Raw genomic sequence first — 22,579 nt, 5'->3', positions numbered from 1 at the left:
AAGTATGTCTAATAGTCCAAAGGGACTGTGACTTGTTAATTTGTATAGGCGTGTGTATTAGTTCCCTACTGTTACCGTAACAAGTTACCACAAATTCAGTAGCTTAAAACAACACAAAATGGTCGTCTTACACCTCTGGAGGTCAGAAGTCTAAAATTAAAGTGTTGGCAGGGCTGTGTTCATTCTGGATGCTTTGGAGACAATCAATATCCCTGCCTTTTCCAGCTTCTAGAGGCAACTTGCATTCCTTGGTTTATGACCCCTTCTTATAGGAACCCTCGTAATTGTATCAGGTCACCTAAAAAATTCAAGATTATCTCCCCAGTTCATGATCCTTAATTTAATCACATATACAAAATCTCTTTTATCATGTAAGGTAACATATTCACAGGTCCTGAGAATTCGCATGTGGACAGCTCTGAGGGGCAATTATTCAGCCTAAAACAGCATAGATGTATTGATTCATTCAACCTACATTAATTGAGCACCTACTCTGTTCCAGGTGCTGGAGCTATAAAGGTGTATGGAGACACAGGGCCTGTTGGCAAGGAACATCCTTAGCAATGGAAAGAAGGAACGGAAGGAAGGAAGGAAAAAAAGAGAGAAAGGAAGGAAGGAAGAAAGGAAGGAAGGAAGGAAGGAAGGAAGGAAGGAAGGAAGGAAGGAAGGAAGGAAGGAGGAGGGGAGGGGAAGGAGGAAAGGGAGGGAGGGAGGGATTAAAGAAAGAAAAAGAAAGAGAAATGTGGGGTAGGGAGAGAAAAAAGAAAGAAGGGAGAGAGAAGAAAGAGAAAGGAAGGAGGAAGAGTGGGAGAGAGAGAGGAAAGGAGGGAGGGAGAAGGAAAGCATTGCCATGGAAATACTTAAAATACTATGGTAGCACAAGAGAAAAATGTTTTCCAATTCCTGGGGGCCTGGAGGCTTCACAGAGGAGGGGACATCTGTGTTAGTTCTTAAAAGCTAAGTAGGAGGTACCAGGCAAATAACTAGGAAAAAGTCATTCCTGGAGCGAAGAAGCTGCAGAGGGACTAAGATTTGAGACAGAACTGCAATATTCAGAGAAAGGCGAGCCAATTCGGTTTAGTTAGAGGCTCGGATATTTCCTAGGAAATGGCAGAAGACTGAAGGGCTATGCTAAGAAATAAAAGAGCTTCTGTGTCATGGGGAAGCTGGTGAAGGTAGGAAGGGTAATGATAGATCTGATTGATGCTTTCCCAAGTGCAGTCTTGTGGCTGCGGGAGACTGAATGAGTGGAGCCGAAAGGCTGTTACAATCGCCCGGTGAAAGGGTGGTAAATTTCCCTTGTATTTCTTCTCGTTAATATTAATATCTAATAAAAAGCAAGGGAAATAAACTAGATGACTTTAAAGTTCCCTTCCTGATCTGTGATTTCATGATTTCTACTCAATTTGTTCCCCCAATGAGATTAGTAATTAAAATACTTTAGCTTCTGGGCCTGGAGGAAAAAAATTACACTTACTCCCAGGAAATGAGTTTTAAAAGAAGTTTTTAGATAAGTAGCTACTAAAAACCATTATTAAAAAAATACTCCATCATTTCCCCCAATGAGTCCTAATATGCATTTGGATGGCTTTTATTTCCTTATAAAAATATACTATAAAATTAATGCCATATTCTTTTCACTTAGAAGCAATGAAGTCCTTCAGTCTGTGGACAGAAAAGTCAATGTGTGTGTGTTTAAAAGTTTAATACCCCCCAGCCCCCTTTACATGGCTCCAAAGTGCTCCACTGTGTGGAGCTTATTCAACCAGTCCTCTCTGGATAGACATTCAAGTGCTTCCAATCTTTTGCTAAACAGTGTGTCCATAAACTTGAACATCTGTTGTTTCCTATCTATAGAGATGTTTCTTTAGGGTACATGCCTGAAAGAGGATTTCGGGGACAAAAGGTAAATGTTTTAGTAATTTTGTTGGATATTGCCAATTTTCCCTCCACAGAGGTGGTGACAATAGCAGGCAATATATGACCAGCAATGTATGACAATCCCAGACTCTCCACAGCCTCGTCAACAACGCCCCTGACAGGCCCAAGTGTGTGTTGTTCCCCTCCCTGTGTCCGTGTGTTCTCATTGTTCAACTCCCACTTATGAGTGAGACCATGTGGCATTTAGTTTTCTGTTCCTGTGTTAGTTTGCTGAGAATGGTTTCCAGCTTCATCCATGTCCCTGCAAAGGACAGGAACTCATTCTGTTTCATGGCTGCATGGTATTCCATGGTGTATATGTGCCACATTTTCTTTATCCAGTCTATCATTGATGGGCATCTGGGTTGGTTCCAAGTCTTTGCTATTGTAAATAGTGAAGAGCATCCCTTTTATCCATACCTGTCTGCTCTACAGAGCGGCACCAGCAAAGAAGCTATGCCCCTCCTCTGCCCCAGCCTGCAGTGCTGTGGACGACCTGCTTCCCACCCTCACTCACACCCTCTCTGTGGTAACCAGACGAGGCCCCTCCCCTACACAGCCTAAGGTAGAACTCTGGAAGCTTTCCTTCTTTTATGGGACCTGTCCAAGACTTCTGCCCAATTTTCCATCAGGTTTACAAGTAGGCTGTAAAACATTTAGAAGATAAGGGGGTTGGCCCTTTTGAGAAGCCCATGGCAAGCATCTCCCTTTCTTGGTTATGGGCTACTTGGAAAAAAACTGTATCTCATTTACCCCCATTCCCCCAACACTAAGCACAATGCTGAGACGTAGTGTGTTAATAAATGACAAAAAATTATTGGTGTTAGAATAAAGACAAGGCTACCCGAGTTGCTAAATAGGCTAAAAGGCTGCATAATTACCCTATGCAAAATGACATTCATACCAAGGGCAAGGGAAAAAGCATAATAAAAGGGGAATCTAGTTACCATAGTGACCCTGTTCTGCTGAAACAAAAACACTCAACAGGATTTAACGAAGAATTAATAGCCATCATGATTGTTACTGATTCTGACAAAGACGGTGGTGGAAGACAAGAAGGGAGAAGGAAAAGCAGGCAACAGAGGGGTGGAAGGGGAGGGAGAACTGTGTGAAGAACATCTAATAATCCTTGGAAATTAACTAGACACATTGCTAAAACTACCTCAGATGAAAATTACACTCCAGAGATAAATTAACACTTTCTCTTTGATAAGCCAAATAGGTGTTTTCACAATCTGCTCTCATGTGCTTTCCATGCCATCTAAAATCACACAACCCAGTGAGGAAAAGGACCCTGATTCCCATTTGCTACATTTCTTCTTATGACTATTACTGGCAAATTTCAATTGTACACTTTTGCCGTTTTACTAATTGTTCACATACATGATCACACATAGGGTAATCACTGACTTCATTTTCTAGTTGCATTAAAGAATGCAGTATCATTCTTTAAATATAATCTTTCATCAAAATATTAGGGTCACATAACACTGTATATTTTGTGGGAAGGGTGACTTCACTTTTCATGTTTGATTTTTTAAAAAAACAATAAAAATGATCTTGGCAATGAATTCTTTGCTATTTTTTCTCTTACATACTAACCTCTATCAACTGACTTAGAAGATATCTTTTAATTTTAAAACTATATTGAGTATAAAAGAGCTGGGCTCTCTATTCAGATTTATTCACAGGTGTGTCACACATTTTGACAACGGCCTTTAATAGTCCTAATGAAGATACTGATCCTACCTAACATAATCAACTATGAGGTATATGGTTTTTTTTCTTTTTTTCTTTTTTTTTTTTTGAGACGGAGTCTCGCCCTGTTGCCCAGGCTGGAGTACAGCGGCGCGATCTCGGCTCACTGCAAGCTCGGCCTCCCGGGTTCACGCCATTCTCCCACCTCAGCCTCCCGAGTAGCTGGGACTACAGGCGCCTGCCACCACGCTCGGCTAATTTTTTCTATTTTTAGTAGAGACAGGGTTTCACCGTGTTAGTCAGGATGGTCTCGATCTCCTGATGAGGTATATGTTTTAATAGAACAGTAATTTAGAATGCCATTTAGTTCTTCCCTAATTAGAGGGCAAAGTGTTCCCCTGACAGACTCAGTCATGCATTGAGTACTATGCCAGATGCTAGAAATACAAAAATAAATAAGACACTGCTATTCTCAGATAGTTAGCAGTCTTTGGGAGAAAAGAAAATCTGTTAATCAAACACATGCAACAGTGTAAGCCATGCTTTTAATAGCGTTTAGGTACTGTGGGCAGAGGTGAGAGAGTGGCAAACTGGTTGGCCAGGGAGGCTTCCAGAGGAGCTTACTGAGTCAAAGAGGTGTGTAGGCCAAGCTTGGTGGCTTACACCTGTAATCTTAGCACTTTGAGAGGCCGAGGCAGGCAATCACTTGAGCTGAGACCAGCCTGGGCAACATAGTGAAACTCTTTCTCTACAAAAAAATACAAAAATTAGCTGGGTGTCGTGGCATGTGCCTGTAATCCCAGCTACTTAGGAGGCTGAAGCGGGAGAATCGCTTGAACCTGGGAGGAGAAGGTTGCAGTAAGCCAAGATGGTGCCACTGCACTCCAGCCTGGGCAAGAAAGCCAGATCCTGTCTCAAAAAAATAACAACAAAAATAAATAAAGCTATGTAGTAGATTCTCTGGTGGATAAGATAGGGAAGATTGTGTACAAAGGCAATGGTTAAGAGGCCACTCGGAGCAGCCCATAGGTAGCTAAGGAATGGAAAGAATGGAACAGGAGAGAGGTGAGCTATCCGTCCTGGAGAGGCAAGGAGAATTCAGATCATGAAGGGCCTCGTACGAGAAGCAGAAACACCTGGACCTTATCCGTAGTTGGTGGAAAGCCCCAGGAAGATTTTCGGCAAGGTGGCATTTCAAGAGACAATTTATGTGGCAATATGGAAAACGGAGTCAGAGAATAAGATATACCCTTGCACTGAGAAAAGATGGAGTGAGGCAGGCGGATCACTTGAGTCCAGGTGTTTGAGTCCAGCTTGGGCAATACGGTGAGACCCTATCTTAAACAAACAAACAAACAGACTGGGAAGGTTTTGGGCAGCTGTTGAAGAAACAAAAGACCCAGGCAGATTGAAGACAGAATTAAAAGGTAATGTTAACCATGGGGAGGAGAAAAAGGGAGGATGACTCAGATTCATGCCTGGACTTGCTAAGGGGATGGGAATACCGGAAAAGCCTAGGTTTTGCAGAGGAATTTGATACATTTACCTAAGGACCTGGTGAATTTTAAGTTTCTGTGAACAAACAGGTGGGGATGACCAATAAATTGATAATGAGTCAGATGCTAATAACAATTCCGAGCTGGAGATAAAGGCTTAGGAATTTCCTGTACATACTTAGTGGGTCCATGGAGTTAAAGCTCTAGAAGTACAAGAGATTGCCTGCTGCATTTCGCTGATTAAAATTTAACAATATCAAAAATTGAGTTCCTTACCCTTACTACTGACATCTCAAGTGCTTGAGAGCCACATGTGGCTAGTGACGACTACATCGGACAGCATGGACGTAAAACATCTTCATCATCACAAAACATTCTATTGGACACCATTAAAAGTGAGCATTGATCCAAAGAGAGAGGGCGAGTGGAAGGCAAAGGAAGGACCTTCCAAGGAAACTGCAGATATGTATGAAAAGTCAAATTCAAAAGCCAAGGTTGGAGAGAGAGAGAGCAGGGACTCCAGCACATCGGGGATATTTGACTTCTTCCAGTATGATACTGGGAGAAGCTCTGAGTTACTAAATGCCTTCCTTGAACTACAATGTGCACTTTCCATGCCATCTAAAACCACACAACCCAGTGAGGAAAGGGACCCTGATTCCCATTTGCTACATTTCTTCTTCTGACTATTACTGACAAATTTCAATTGTACACTTTTGCCGTTTTACTAATTGTTCATATATATGATCACATATAGGGTAATCACTGACTTCATTTTCTAGTTGCATTAAAGAATGCAGTATCATTCTTTAAATATAAGCCAAGAATGTGCATGAAAGAAAAGTTTGCTAACCTAAAGCTGAAAAACTGACAATATGAGCCAAGTTTTTGTTCCCTGTGTCAGGCACTGACACAGCGGCACTGAGTGCTCTACTAGAGTTAGCTTATTTTTAATCATTTGAATTATCCTCGGGCAGAACATCATCCTTGATTGAGAGAACAGGAAACTGAGGACAACAGACGTTTGAAAATGTGTTAATGTTTCACAGATAATGGCAGAGGACCCCTGGATTCAAACTCAGATCAGTCTAAGTTATAAGTAAAAATTCCACAGTATTTGCTTCTAATCCCCACCTTCAGCAGAGCCCACCTTATGCAAAATCCTTAAGCAAATTTTTAAGGTCTATTGCAAAAGAACAATTATCTCAACAACTCCTTCTGAAGTACATGTTTATAGCTGAGAAATATGTGCTGAAGAAAAGCTGCTCCTACAAAGATCTTCAATTAGTGAAACAGACAACCAACGTTTGCAAAGGACAGAAATGAGCCCCTCATTTGATGGTATATGGTTCTTCAGGTGTTTCCGCTACATCAGTTTTACACACAGAAGACGTAAACTCCTTGAAGGTAGGTAATGTCTGATACCTCTCAAGATCCTTCAGAGCACACACTTAGACCGATAAAATTGGGAAAATTATATTAGCAAGGGCATGCAACCAAAATCTGTTAGGGGAATGTGTTGAGAAAGATGCAAGTTTTATTTTTCACACTGTTTTTTTTCTTTTCATTGTATACTTGAGTGGCAAATCACTTTTCTGAAGTCATTTAAATCAAGAGCAACACAGTACATGCTCCTTAAAAACAGACTTCTCTAAATAATATTTTGGTCCTGAAGATACCCAACAACCTTGAATCTTTGTCTAAAGATAGCACAAAAAGTGTGTGTGTGTATAGTGTGTGTGTACAAATATAGGATATCAAGGAGATATATATAATGATCATATATACAAAATATATAATACACACACACACATATATGATCATTAAATGAAGTTACTATGTCTTCACCAGAGGACACATTAACACCATAGGTGGGGCAGACTAAGCTGACTAAATTTCATGGCTTTAAATGATTATGATTTAATGTCTGGTTTTAGTTGTGACATGCAGTGACAATATCCCTATAGATCATATTATACATAAAGTAATTACAATTCATTTCACAAATAGTTGAGAAAACTCATGATCTCACAATCTAGTCTCAAATACAAATCTAGTCCCTAGGTATTTTTGAGATTTGGGTCTTTGCCTTAAAAATCATCGATACCTGAAAAACACGTAGTAAACTGAGCATCACACACCAACTTAATGTATTGAAGTTGTGCAGGGAGAAGAAAGTTTATCCTAAAATGAATTCTTAAATATTTATCTTGATATAGTAGATTACTAATTGTTGCACTAATGAAAAATACTTAAATACTACCTTCTGAGATAAAGGAATAAAGTGATCTCCAAATGTATTTAAGCTGTGGTTACCTTATGCTTACATTGCAACCCTAGTGTCAACCAAGATATTCACCAATAATTCATTTAAAATTTAGGATAACAAACAAACAAAAATCCCAAGTAACCCAAAAAAGTTCCTGAGGAAAATAATTACATCTTCACACAAAGTCTTTAGAACATTATATTTCATAAAAGACAATGATAAAAAAGTACAAACATTTCCATGAGAAGCAAAAAAAGAAGAAAAGTGGGATACAAGAAATTACTAGCATGTATTTCAGTGCATTTATGTAGAAGCCTTTCATCTAAATAAATAAAATAATCTTAAGTACACTTCCTCTTTCTGATAAACAGTACTACGACCATTTTAGTTCTCTCAACTGGCATACTTGCAAATCCCAGACAATAAATCTAGAATAGTATTTATTTGAAAAACACATAAAGAAATATATCAAAGACAAGCAAAGGCCAAATAAAATGACAAAATCTGCTTTCACTTGTAGGAAGCCTCCAGAAAGAGAATATTGTATTGGACATTTTTCCGCTTTGTTTTAAAACAGGTATCAGTATCTTGGCTGGCAAAAGGGTATATAAGGAAGTTTTTAATACATAACTGTATCTACTTAATATTATGAAGTTTTGTTACTGAATACCTTTTCACAAAAACAAAAACTTAAATGTAGATTTAAAAAATACTCATAAAACCTAGTTTTGGCAAAAAATTAACTATCTCCACTGTGAATTAGATATCATATTACAGCAAATGTGTACTCTTTTCCTTTTCTTCTCTACAGACAGGCCCATTAGTCATTACTTCTTTCTGTAGTTGAAAAGCACCATGTAATTTTCCCAGTTAGTGCCACAGGGACCTCCTAGTAGCCCTAAGTCCACATATACGGGTTTCTTGACTTTGACACTAGGAAATACAACAGATAAGTTATCAGAGGATGTCTTCATAATTTCAGAAAGATCTCAATTGCTTGACTTCATTTGTTTAGAAATGAACTAATAATACTCTTTCCATAGACATACCTAGCATTGCACTGGATATGGAATAGGCAATCAATATATGCTCATTAATAAATCCTCCAAACATACTATAAAGAAGATAATTTGCATTTGCAATATATTTGTTAATCTTTATGTAATAATTTATTGTCTTACAATGAAGATAAATGGGCACAGCTCTGTCACTTACAGAAACATATTAAGGTCACCGTTTATAGGCAGAAGTAATTTTAGGTCTACACTAAAAAAGCAAACCAAACAAACAAAAAGCAAACTAATTAGGTGGTTTTCACGAGATGACAAACCATATTCAAAACGGAAAAAAAGAAAAGTGTTTATATCTCACTCCTAAAACAAAAATTAACGTCAGACTTAAGAAAATAAGGCAGATACTAGTAGTACTAAGTTTTCTTGAAACTGTAAAATATATATAAAAATGAAAAGATACCGAATGTGGACAGCTCCACATTGATCAACAAATGTTAACATTCTCAATCTTTCATTGACTTTAAAAACTATGTAATAGAAACAGAAAATGAACTGATACACAAATTAAGTACAAATATCGTAATTTTCAGAAGGTTTGATTTTTCATTATTTTGACTACCACAAAAAAACCTGAAATATAAATATTTTGGAAATAGTTCTAAGAAATATGAAAATATTTTGTTTGGTATTATAACAGAGAAGCTATCCATTTTCTCAAAGTGTAAGAATTCAATTATTTTATGATTTAGTTTGTGGTCATTTGTGTTATCAATATTGCCATAAAAATGACACTTTAAAATAACACTTACAATCTGAGATAAATACCATAGTTCTGTTTTAGGTAAACAATCCTTGAGGCAAACAAATATTATCCAAACGTCTCTCATATATAGATTTCTATTGTTCATCATTGTTGTTGAAGATTCATTTTATAGATATTTAATTTTTTGTTTATAATTTGTGAAAATATCAAGATATTTTAAAGAATCTTTACAATTGCTAATTAAAAAAAAAAATACCGTTTGGCTTTACTGTGGAAAAGTTCATCCAAAATTAAGATATGTACTTGATATCAGGTAGTAAGACCTTTTTTCAGAGAACAGTCATATGAAGATAACTGGACAAAGCCCTGACAATCATGCAAACATATAAGATACTACATATAGAAGACATTATAGCATCAGTGCACTGAATAACTCATCATGTATTTTAAGATAATTCTATTAAATTATACTTTTTAGATACTACAAATAGAAGACATAATAGTATCAGCACACTGAATAACTGATCATGTATTTTAAGATAATTCTATTAAATTATACTTTCAGAAAGAAAATTTTAGTAATTAATACCAGAGATATAATCTCTTAAAAGTGAAAAAAACAAAATATAATTTGAATGAAACTAACATTCAAGGGTCCCCTCCAAAAGTGAAATTCTGTCTGAGAACTAAACTTAAAATTTGTTTTTATCTACTAAGTATTTATCTTCATAAAAATAGAATATTTAATTCTTATCTAATAGTATAATTCATTTGTATATTATAAGCACTATTGGGTTTTCTTCCATAGATCATTCTTTTAAAAAAACTGACTTGATTCTTTTTAAATGAAGATACTTTTTTTGGCTCTTCTGAACTGGAAATAATAAAAGTGCTGTTCACTGTGAATTAAAAAAAAAATACAGAGTATAAACACACAACCTTGGAAACATTTTTTGAGGCACAAAATCCCTGACACACCAGAGATACATGAAAGACATTTAACATAAAGAGGTCCTTTATATCATGTCACATCACAACTTTTAAGATTTTCTTGGTAATACTCATGCAATATGCATAAACAATATGGTTGTGATTTCTAGCAAAATCAGATGAGATTGCAAGCAAGGAAAAACATAGGTAATCCCGGTAGGAAGAAAAGCTGTTTAAGTCCTTTCTTCTTTCCCTTTAAAGCCTAAGAAAGCTGTGACTTCTTCCACAAAAAAGGCTGAGGTCTAAAGCTCAAAACTAGTATAACAGTTTACTATATTAGTTGGCTGTCAATTATTGACAGTTCCTTCATTTCACACAAGGGTTAACCTTTGTTTAGTGACATAAATTTAGTGAGTTTTTTTTCATGCAAATAAAAAATGTCTATAAAAGTCCAATAAAGGTATAACCGATTACATGCAAAACTGCAACACATCTAATTTTTCAACAATTTGCACACATTAATTTATATCACATATATACAAAATATGTTTAAACGGAAATAAAAGCATTCTCTTGAATTCAATTATAGATTTTAGTATAAAAATTTTTCTCTTCATAGGGAGCTCTCTTAACTTCCAACCTTAAGTAGTGGCTTCCAGTTTCTGCGATGTTCGCCATAGGGGTGTGTCTCAGAGCAGGGAGGATGGGTGAGAGAAGGGTGACTGTATATAGTCCCACTCTGTAAACATTGAGGACTGCTGGCTCTTCTCAAGGAAAAGGGCACTGTGACACAGCCAATCGCTGACCTCCACTAAGAGTGCGCTCCAAGTTTATGATCCAGCATTGTGGTCTATCTTGCCACGACAGCCATTTCTTTTAATAGTCTTCGATTGGAGCTAACTCTGGCATGAGGTTTACAGATATGTTTGTATACAACCTATCAACCAGTATTTTTGGCCTATATATTAAATTGTTCAACCCATCGATGTACTGACGCTCCTTGGAATACCTTAGTAATTTATACCTATAGTTTTAGAGGAAAAAAAAAAGGAACAAAACATGTTCAAAAAGGAAAACTGACAAGGACTGTGTTCAAGGTCATCTTATAATTAAAGCACTTAATGCTCTTTACAATTTCTGGTTCTTGTGCATAATTTAAGAATCTCTAAACCATTATTCTAAATTAGCAATTTTACTACCCAAAAAATGCCACCTGAAAACATTATTTTGCACTTTTACAATTAGACATTTTTAGTAAATGAAACGTTACGTTTTGTTACGTAAATACTTTTACATAGTTAACCAGGCTCTTTAACGTAAATATATATATTTATTAATACATACATATCTCTTCAAAACAAGCACCAAAAATGCTTCCTTCTGTAAAGATTCCCTTCAGCAAAAAATACTTTCCTTCCATTATGAAAATTCCCTTCAGCAGCTTTTTTGGGGTTCAATGCATTTTTATTTACCTTTCATATATTCAACAACTTTGGAAACCATGGTATCTGAAGATAACATTCAACTTACCGTCCTAAAAACTGGACTTCACCTCTATGGTGATGAGGAATTGACTTGTATTTTCCTAAGTCTCCCTCTGGTCTGGTTACATTATATCCAGCATAGTGAACTCTACAATACCATATATGGAAATGAAAATACAGGGAAATAAAATATGAAAATGGGTTATGTGAGTTCAATTTTAAAACACAAAAGAATGCTCTAATCCAGGGTTCCCCAACCCCTAGGCCACAAACCAGTATAGGTCTATGGCCTGCTGAAAACTGGGCCACACAGCAGGAGGTGAGCAATCATTACTGCCTGAGCTCCACCTCCTGTCAGACCACCAAACGGCATTAGATATTCAGAGGAACACAAACCCTATTGTAAATGCACACATGAGGGATCTAGTTTGCGTGCTCCTTATGAGAATCTAATGCCTGATGATCTGAGGTGGAACAGTTTTCTCCCGAAACCATTCTCCCGGGTCCATGGAAAAATTATCTTCCAGGAGACTGGTCCCTGGTGCCAAAAAAGTTGGGGACTGCTGCTCTAATCTATATGTTGCCAGTAATTTCAGAAAGCAGTCTTAATGAAAAACCCACAAAATAGGGTTTAGAAACCTCAAACATTTCCCATCCCGAAGAATCTTCTTGGAATAGATAAGTATTACAATTTACCTAATATAAATAAGATTTATAAAAATTCTATTAGTGAACAATTTGTACCTCAACATACCTGTTCCAAAGGTCATCATCTTCTCCTCCCCATCCCCAGAAGGCATTAGGAAAACCATTGATCTTTCTAAATTGTTCCACTGTCAGCCCACTTACACCACCAAAAAATTCTTTATATGGAAGACTAGAAAAGAAAGATACAGTATTCTAAAAATAAAATCATAATAGTTTCCCATGTGAAATGAAGGTTTCAGTCTTTTGTGTGCTTTGCAAAATATGTCTTTATATTCTATATAGACAATTATGTTAGAAAATGTGAAGTACAGCAAGATACAAAACATCTTTATATTCTAGTGACACAAGTACATGTAAATGTGTTATGTTAAACGTAAAGCACTTATGGAAACCTAAATTTAATATTTAGTATACAAATAAGGCTCAAAACAAAACCTGTAAGGCTCAAAACCCAGTGCCCCAAAATTGTATATTTTGACAACAAAAGTAAACATGATTAAGTATATTAATAATGGTCAATGCATGTCAGATCTTCCTAAATTAGTAACACTTAAAAAATTAACTGAATTATAAATGCATTATTTATTATATAAAGCAGGATAAATAGCAATTACAAAAGACAACTCTAGCATTTAATTTTCTAGTTGCCTACTTTTATAATGATCTTATCTGTCAGGATTATACTCTCAAAATATTTACGGATATTTACAAATATATTCATTTTCAATGCACTGATATTCACAGAAATAACTATATTTTTATTTGGATTTTATTTTCCTTACCCTTCCCTAACTCATATTCCAAGGAATGTGTCAAACGATGCAATGTGTTTAAACTTTTCTAAACTTTATTTTTACTCAGCTAAACTGTGTGTTTAGGTATAGATTGGCTTTCTGACGTTTAGGCAGCGTCCCTAGACCTGCAATCCTGAATACATTCCCGTGGACTGAAACATGCCCCTGGGGAGCAGATGTCAGAGCAGAGAAAACGTGACCATGCACAGCACCCAAAAATCAAGCTGAGGGAAACCTGGCTGCGACCACAGCAAAGCTGTCTCAGAGGAGGGAGCTTTTCGTTAGAGACTCGCCTCACATTCTGAGAAGGACGTGCTGTCTGCCAGCTGAGGTCTTGTGTGGCACACGGACCAAGAAAGAGTAGTTCCTTCATGGAAGCCTACGGTTGTAGGAGAAAGCAGTCTTGCCCTCACCCTAGGTCAAAGGTACTCCAAGATGGTAATAGCAACACTGACCCTAAAGACAACCATACTCTCCTGTGACCTCTCAAGGCTCACTCTTGGGAGCTTAGTGTTCTGGTATTTTAGTAAGATTAGCTGGGGGTTCCATAGGGCCAATACGCTTTCTTGGCACCGTGTACTTCCCACATCAGATGGATTATTCTTTTCCAGGCTAGTAGTTTAGGAAAAACCTGAGATCGTCAGATAGGGAGACATGAATAAATGTGTCTGTGTGTTTATTGACGTGTATAAATCAGCAAGCCTATCAATTCCATTTACTGCTCTAAGTGGAAATAATCAATTGTACTATACAAGAATGGAAAGTTAGGTAAAATGAAGGTATAACAGATAAACTAAAGAGAAAACAAAATCCAACAAGTAAAACTCTTGCAGTGTTTATCTTACACTGTCCAAAGTGGGAGAGACACCACACCTGAGGGTCTGAGTTCTCTGGTCAGCAGCAGTGTGGCCACCACTGTGGGGCAGGGATGCTTCACCAGGCTTCATCCCACAGCTGAAGTCTATGCACTGTCCAGCCCAGGCCTTGATCTACTGCCATTCTCCCTGAGCTACATTCTAATTACTATCCAAACGTCCAAGATGCCTAACCAATCCAGGGACTATTCTAGATGGATATGAATACAGCTGACCCTTGAACAACACAGGTTTGAGCTGCACAAGTCCACTGATACACAATTTTTTTTTCAATAAAAGTTACATTGAATGTGCCTCTCCTGCCTCCTTTTCCATCTTCAACTCTTTCACCTTGCCACCCTTGGGACCCCAAGACCAACCCCTCCTCTTCGTTAGCCTACTCCATGTGAGGACGATGAGGATGAAGACCTTTAGGATGATCCACTTCCACTTAATGGACAGTAAATATATTTTCCCTTATGATTTTCTTAATAACATCTTCTCTCTAGCTTACTTTACGGTAAGAATATGGTATACAGTACACATAACATACAAAATATGTGTTACTCAATTGTTTACATTATTGATAAGGCTTTTGGTTAACAGTAGGCTATTAGTAGTTAAGCTTTTGGGGAGTAAAAAGTTATACTAGATTTTCAGCTGCATTCTGGTGGGGGAGGGGGGCAGTCACCACTCTAACCCTTGCATTACTCAAGGGTCAACTGTGTTTATTAGAAATTGACATTTACAACTTAACAACAAATTATTTAGACAAAAAACAAATTAATTTAGAATTTAACAATGAATTAATTTAGAATTCCTAGTTTATATGACCTTTATGATTTTTTGTGTGTGTGTGAAAATCAGTTACCCTGTATCTAATTGGATTCTAGCAAACTGACCAAAATCAAGTTTCCAGAAGTGATAAGAACCAGATTGTGAACCTTGATGGCCTTCTTCAAGGTAACCCCATACTCAAAGTTCAGATACAGAGGTAATAAAGAAAAACGTTTTCTAATGATAACAATGACTAGCAAAAAAAAAAAAAAAAAAAGGGAGGAGGAGGAGGTGGAGAAGGAGCAGCACGAAGGAAGGAAGAAAGAGGAAGAAGCAGGGAGGGGGAAGGAGGGGAGCGGGAGTGGGGAGGAGGAAGAAGAAGAAAGAAGCAAGCATTATTTTCCTGCTTGTGTCAGACTTTTTGCTTCTCTCTACTCTGTTGATTAGCACTAGGCAAAACTGTTGACACAGGCAACATCTTCCTGCCCTAAGCAACAAAAAGCTTTCTTTTCTCTCCACTCCCATTAGCCAATGAAAACTGTGATCCCTTCCCCAGGTTAGACCTGCATTCTTTCATGTCCTTTTAAGTTACTATCTCAGCTCTGGTAACTGTTCACATTTTAAATTATCTCCAATTAGAGAAGGAAAAGATTTGGTTTTCTTATTATGAAGGGGCAGGTCAAGAATGCATAGTTTAGGAAGAAGATAAACAGCACTTTGTGGCCCTCCAAACCATCACTGGGGGAGAGCAGACAGGAGTCAAGATGAGTTATGCACCTACCACACAGCAGGCACAGAGCACATGTGATCTCACAGCAGCAATATGGATGGGATCTATTATCCCAGTGAACAAGGAATATACCTTCAGAGATGCAAGTGACTAACCCGTAAGTCCTGGAACTGTAAGTGTGAGAACCCAAGTTTAAATCTGTGTGTGTTTCACTGCAGAAACCAGGCTCTCTTTCCCACCACACCACATTCAAACTTCTGTGTAAGGAAGCACCCACGGGAACGAAAAGCCACTCTGTGTCCTGGCTCCCCAGGAGGACATGATAGAGTTAAAGATGATATTCTTGGGGTTCTTGAGTTCTCTCAGATTTAGGGACATAATGCAGCTACCATTTCAATGCTATGACTGTGCAATTACATCGTACAATATCAGGAATGGTGCACATTACTTACATATACATGTATTTATCCAGCTTTGCAGCAAAATGACGTGGCATTTCTCCACATCCGTAATAGTTTCGGTCGTTTTCAGGTAGATGATCCACATCGTGGAAGATTACACAGTCCCAGACACTGTCTTTCATGGCCTCTTTGAAGCCCACATTGAAGAGCATTGCACGGTTAAAAGGTTGTGTGCCAGTCTTCATGGAGCAGACCGAGAGAAGAAAATAGAAATGTATTCACACTTCATCATCTGACTTTTTTTCTTTTCTTTTTTTTTTCTTTTTACTAGAGACAGGGTTTCAACATGTTGGCCAGTCTGGTCTCCAACTACTGACCTCATGATCCGCCCACCTTGGCCTCCCAAAGTGCTGGGATTACAGACGTGAGCCACCGCACCGGGCCCCCATCTGACTTTTTTCTATTATTTTTCAAACTTGTTGCATTATGGTCAAATGATTACAATAATTAGACCCAAATGAAATAAACAAATAATAAACACACTTCAGGATTTTCAAATATACTGTTTAAATTTACTTACTATATTATTTTATAATTTAACAACATAGAAGAAAACAGTGTATAGTCCACTAGTACATCAGCACATTTATATAATTGATATTTCTGCTCTACTTCAAACACATCAGGATATAGATTACTTGTGGCGAGAAAAAAAAGTCATAAAAAATAATATAGGTTTTATTTTTTTAGTAGAGCTTGCCATATGCTGTCAAGACTAAGAGAAAAGTGGAAATGACTCAACAGTGACCCTTCTCTAAAGTACTAACACCAGGGAGGTCTAACTTTCTATTATTAATGCTTATAATAAATACCAAGAGCATTTTAGAGAAAAAACAATTGGAACTTATTACACAAAGCCCAACTTCCTTTATTACAACCATTTTCCTTTATTATTACAGAAAATACATTAAAGTACATGGGCAATAAATAGTTTCTATTATTGCTTATGATAAAGATTAAGGGCATTTTAAGGGACGAAAAATAGAATTTTATTATACAGAACCCAACTCCCTATATTACAACCATTGTCCTTTATTTATCAGTGAACATATATTAAGGTGCACTGGCAATAAAAAACCTTCATTCTGCATCTAAAGAAAATTAAAGAGCATTTACCAATGTCTTAGCAACATTTATCAAAACCATTTCTAAAATATATTTTAAAAAGGATCATTACAGAAGTGAATGAGACACACATTGTGGTCATCATCAGAGCGCTGCCTCAAGAGTGAAAAATTACTAATTTTTAGTCCTAGGCCTTGCACTAACTTGAGGTAATAGAAGTCACTATTTTTTACAGCCTCTTTTTTCACCAGTGAAATAGAATAAAAAGAAAAGGGAGTTAAATTATAATGTTATGACTAGTACAGCAACATCCGCTTTAACAAACTACCTTCCTTTAAGGTTTTAAAAATCGTTTTTATTAAACGTGGATATAACACTCAAAGGCTTATAACAGAAATAAAAAGTTCCATATCTAATCCATCTCCATCCCCCAGGAGCAATACATTTCAACTCTTCCCGTTTATTCTGGTATTTATCTACATATTTTGAGGAAATTAGAGTCCTGATACTTCTTGCTTCTTTCACTTTACACACTGTCTCTTGACTTCTTATCATGGTAGTGGAGGACTTAAACCACCACACCTCTTGCCCCTACCTCTATTCTCCCAATACAGTTTTAACATAATTTTTGGTTAAATCAAGAATTTACATTATTAGGACTATGTAAATATTTAATATTTCTTCAGTGATGAATAAATTGATTCTGCTTTCTTTTGCCAACTGGGAGTAACTATAGTTTTCTATATAACTACTATATTATTACTTTGTACAAAAGGCCCAAGAAATACGCCCTACACCTATTAATAATTGATATAACCATTCAAACACATCAAATCATCTATCAATTCCTTCTCCATCTCTCAAGCCCAACTCTCCCTTGCCCTCTCCAGACCATGCGTGACTATCAGCTGGGTTGTCTTCACGCCCTAAATCACCCACGCCTTTTCCTTGGCTTTCTCAATTTGCTGAGGCACATTCTTCGGGAGCTTCCTAAGTAAAGACCCATGGAGAATACGTTTTTAGCCAATTAATGACTGAAAATGCCATTAGTCGACTCTCACATTTGTCATTTTGACTGGGTAAAAAATTCCAGGGAAAAAAAATTTTCCAGTATTGCTGAGAATGTTCATAGGTTTCTGATTCATAATCATTTATCATTTTTCCTAGAATTCCCAGCATTCTAAAACTTTTGTAATATCTTCTTTTCCATTTGTATTCTAAAATTTTAAAATAATACATTTCAAGGCAGATTTGTATCTTACTCATGTGTGCACGTGGGGCCCCTTTAATCTAAAGATTCCCACCCTCACTTTGGGGAAATTTTCTCATGGTCTGTGGTCATTTGTCTCTCACTCCCCTCAAGTTTTTTCTGCTGTATTTTTTTACAGTACCTTGATTAGTGAATGTTATTAACTATCTACTGATGTGTAACAAATCATAGCAAAATTTAGTGGCTTAAAAAAGTAATAGTCTCAGCCTGGGCAACATGGTGAAACCCCAACTCTACAAAAAATACAAAATTTAGCCAGGCATGGTGGCATGTGCCTATAGTCCCAGCTACTCAGGAAGCTGAGGTGGGAAGACAGCTTGAGCCCGGGAGGTCGAGGCTGCAGTGAGTCGAGATTGCATCACTGTACTCCAGCCTGGACAACAGAGAGAGACCCTGTCGAATGAATGAATGATTGAATGAATGAATGAATGAATGAAATAATCATTTATCATGCTGATGGCTTCTGGGGAGAGGGAATTCTGGGAGCAGCATGGAGATGCCTCAACTCTGCTCCATTAAGTTCAGGGCCTCAGCTGGAAGACTAAAGGCTGGGCAGCTGGACACGTTGGAAGGCTTGACTAAGGGCAGAAGGATCCACTTCCAAGGTGACTCACTCGCGTGGCTGTGAGATGGTGCTGGCAAGCTGGCTCTTCTCCACAGGGCTGCTTGGGCATCCATATGACAGGGCAGCAGCCTTCCCCAACAGCAACTGATCCAAGAGATCAAGGCAGAAGCAGCAACATCTTTTATGACCTAGCCTCAAAAGCCATGTACTGTCCCTCCCACAGTACGCGGCTCCCCGTGCAAAGCAGTCCTTATTCGCTGTGGGAAGAGACTACACCGGGTCTGATTACAAGGAGGCAAAGACCCCTGGGGGCCACCTTAGAGGGTGGTTACTTCCATGACACACTGGTACTCTTAGATAGATTCTTTTATTTTCTTAGCTTTGGTTCTATTTGGGGGAGTTATTTTATCTTCCAGCCATTCTATTGAAAGTTTTGTTTTAGTTATTTTCATTTTTTCAATAACTTTCTTACTCTCTGATTATTCTTCATGATATACTATTTCTGTTCCATAGATTATCTTTCCTTCCCTCATTATAGATCCTGATGGTGAGATTTTGTTCTTTTTCAAGATTTCCTCTGCTTCCTCCATTATCTGTATTTTCTACACTTCCTTTTTGGCTTGCATTTGTCTCCTCCTGTGGAGGATTTCTTCAGATATCTGGGGATCCTTGACATGCCCAATCATGTTGGAGAATAAGGCACTCAACAGGTGAGGGTGAAATGGGAAAAGTTCCCTTATGCCCCTCGCAGGGTATACGATGGGGGTGTGGCTCGCTTCTTCAGTGCCCTGCTACTCAAACCTCTAGGGGAAACAGGGAGACGGGCAGGTTGTGGGGCTCTGAGCCCACGGCAGTGTCTGGGGGTGAATGTTTACAGCTGAAGCTTCGGTGGGCCTGTGTTACATACAGTATATTCTTTCAGTTTAGCCGTCCATAGGTGGCTTGTGTTTATCAGCTCAGTTACACTCTCTGCCTTATCACAAGGACAGAGGGCTTCCTGTATCCCATATCTTGCCTTGGTGTACTGGAAGGATCAGACCACGTGGGCGCTTGGAGAACGAGTGCAAGGTTTTATTGAGTGGAAGTAGCTCTCAGCAGATGAATGGGGAGCCAGAGGGAGATGGAGCGGGAAGGTGGTTTTCCCCTGGAGTTGGGCTGCTCAGAGGCCGGGCTCTCCTCCAACAGCCCTGGTCAAACTTGGTGTTGTTCCACCAGTCGATGGCCTGCCGGCGTCTGCCGGTGTGGTATGCTCTTCCGCTGGTGTGTTCCTCTCAACATCCACCTGCTTGTGTCTCTTCCTGCCAGGATCTCGGGGGCTTTTATAGGATGGGGGCATGATAGGCCAGGGTGGTCTTGGGAAATGCAACAATTGGGCATGAAAACAGAAATGCTTGTCCTCACCTAGGTCCACGGGACAGGCCCAGCAGTGAAGCCTTCACCAGGGACCCACCCTTCTCTACCAAGCACTTCCCTGCCCACCTCCCGTATCAACAGGAATACATATGCAAGTATTACTGCAAACCACTCTTGACCCATATAAGCACAGACACACACACATCCCTGAACCAAACTGAAACAACAAACAAAAGTAGGCACGGCTCAGGAAGCAGCAATGCCTTTCTTTATTCAGGACAAAAACGCTGGCATCATGTTTGACTTTTCTCCATCACTCAGGCTACATACCCAATTCTTCGGCAACTCATACCACTTTAAAACCCAAGGTGGCGGAAACCCAACCACTGCTCACCACCTCCTCCACGACCACAGCTGCCCAAATGGTAACCATCTCCTACCCGGACAACTGCTAAAGCTGTCTGATGCTCTCCTTGCGTTAGCCATATCCCTCTACAGCTATTATTATTAACACAGTAGCCAGAGTCATTTTGTAAACTTAGATTAAGTTGCTCCTCTACTTAAGACATTCCAGAAGGCAGTGGAGGGTTTTAAGTGGAGGAGAGACTTACATTAGGTCAGTATACATTAATACAAAACTACCACCTATCACATACATCTCAATGTGAAATATGAGGTAACAATACCAAAAGTGGTACAAGCTGGCATGGAGAACTGGTCTTCAAGTGTTACCAGACTTTCTTTAGGTTTCTAAAACATCACTTTATCCAGTGTCTTCTGAAGGTTCTACATAAAGGAATGACTTAATCTACCTGACACAGGGTAATCCAAGCCCTCACCCTGCACTTCCTTATTTGCTTCTCTGATTTCCTCCCCAGAATGTTCCTCAGCTGATGCTCTGGCAACACCGACCTCTTTGCTCAAACACACCAAGTATTCTCCTGCCTTCTCCAGAGTGCACAGCCTCTACATCAGCATGGCGTTCTCCTCTACATCATTTCAGGATGCTCTGATCTCACCTCCCCAGAGAGGTCTTCCCCAAATGCTCTGCAAAAAAGAGCACCTCTACCCGCCCTTACCACCCTCTGCCCTGAGTGCCATGGAGATACTGCACAATGATTTACTACAGCCCGTCCTTCTGGGCCAGCAAAAGAAGGGACCTTGTCTGGTTTGTTCACTGCCATATTCCTTTTGTTGAATGAATGAAACTGGGCTGCAGGGAGCTGATAAAGTGACAGGCTGGCCTTTTCCTTTAGAGACCTTCAAATATCAGATTTGGACTCTTTTTCCTGGAGATAATTTATTTCTCTAGCGAAGACACCACTACGTCCTGCCACAGCTTGAGGGGTGGGGGGATTCACACCGGGCTGTTGGCTTCAAAAGGCCAGACAGGGAAGGCCTGGGGTCCCTAAGATCAGCATGCAGACTTACTCAATCCCCCTGGTTTCAGGCCCTACCACACAGCTGCGTCAGCACTCTCAGGAGCTTCCTGCTACACTTTTTCCACAGGATCAACTGGAAAAAGTTGCTACAAGATACAACAGAGTAATCACCTGGCAGTACAAGTAAAGATGAGCAACTGGGAATGTGGCTGTTTTGTAGTCAAACTTTTAAACAATCTCCTTACTTTAGCACAGTGCTTCAGCCTACCTTCAGTGACAGCACTGAGACAGAGGTGTGTCCAGCAAATTGACTCTAGTCTTGTCACATCACCCTCTACAAGCACGTGGGTTTGCACATCCTCTGTTCTGCTAGGCATCAGCACTCCATCTGCTTCCTGACTTAACAGAAACGTGTGAAAATCTCTCACCCACGACTTTCTGTCCTTGAGGTTTAATAACTTTTCAAAAGTTTTTTTTCTTTCACTCTCATTTTAGGAGTTTGGAAAGAAGTAGTGAACCCATGTCCATCCTCCATATTTAACTAGAATTCCTGAGCTGCTCTTCAGTTGCTTAGCACTCCCCGGGTACCTGTCTAGCAGAAAAATTACTTTTCTATTTCAAATATGGTGAAGATGTTTCTAGCTCAAAACCTCACTCCATCAAATACACGGTCCTGAATTGATACTGATCAAGCCTGAGACTCAGACTTAAAAGGTTTGAAAATAAAAACGCAGACCTTAGTTGCCTTGCAAAGACTGCTCCATCACATACACCAAATAACCAGTCAACTCTCAGAATAATATGCCTTTAAAAACAGAGACAGGCCACAGTGACTCATGCTTGTAGTCCCAGCACTTTGGGAGGCTGAGGCAGGTGGATCATGAGGTCAGGAGATCCAGACCATCCTGGCAACATGGAGAAACCCTCTCTCTACTAAAAATACAAAAATTAGCTGGGTGTGGTGGCACATGCCTATAGTCCCAGTTACTTGGGAGGCTGAGGCATGAGAATCACTTGAACCCAGGAGGTAGAGGTCGCAGTGAGCCA

General features: G+C 38.9%; 1 protein-coding gene across 6 annotated transcripts in view; it reads right to left on the bottom strand.

Moving 5' to 3' along the window:
* Window positions 1–7,568: 7,568 nt before the first annotated feature.
* The window catches only part of B4GALT6 (beta-1,4-galactosyltransferase 6), a 65,067-nt gene continuing 50,056 nt past the window's right edge, over window positions 7,569–22,579 (bottom strand). For 5 of the 6 annotated variants that reach the window (XM_015440063.3, XM_005586965.4, XM_005586966.4 and 2 more), the window contains 4 exons: window positions 15,889–16,076; window positions 12,328–12,450; window positions 11,620–11,721; window positions 7,569–11,113 (listed from right to left, as the gene is read on the bottom strand). In XM_015440063.3, coding sequence (XP_015295549.1) covers window positions 10,966–11,113; window positions 11,620–11,721; window positions 12,328–12,450; window positions 15,889–16,076 — 561 coding nt within the window. In that variant the 3' untranslated portion in view covers window positions 7,569–10,965. Of the gene's footprint in view, window positions 11,114–11,619; window positions 11,722–12,327; window positions 12,451–15,888; window positions 16,077–22,579 lie in introns of those variants that run through there. The other variant, XM_074022673.1, reaches the window with a different exon arrangement.

This window comes from Macaca fascicularis, chromosome 18, assembly GCF_037993035.2.
Source record: "Macaca fascicularis isolate 582-1 chromosome 18, T2T-MFA8v1.1".
Lineage (NCBI taxonomy): Eukaryota > Metazoa > Chordata > Mammalia > Primates > Cercopithecidae > Macaca > Macaca fascicularis.
The sequence above is the reverse complement of the archived record's forward strand: the minus strand, read 5'-3'. Positions and strand labels throughout refer to the sequence as shown.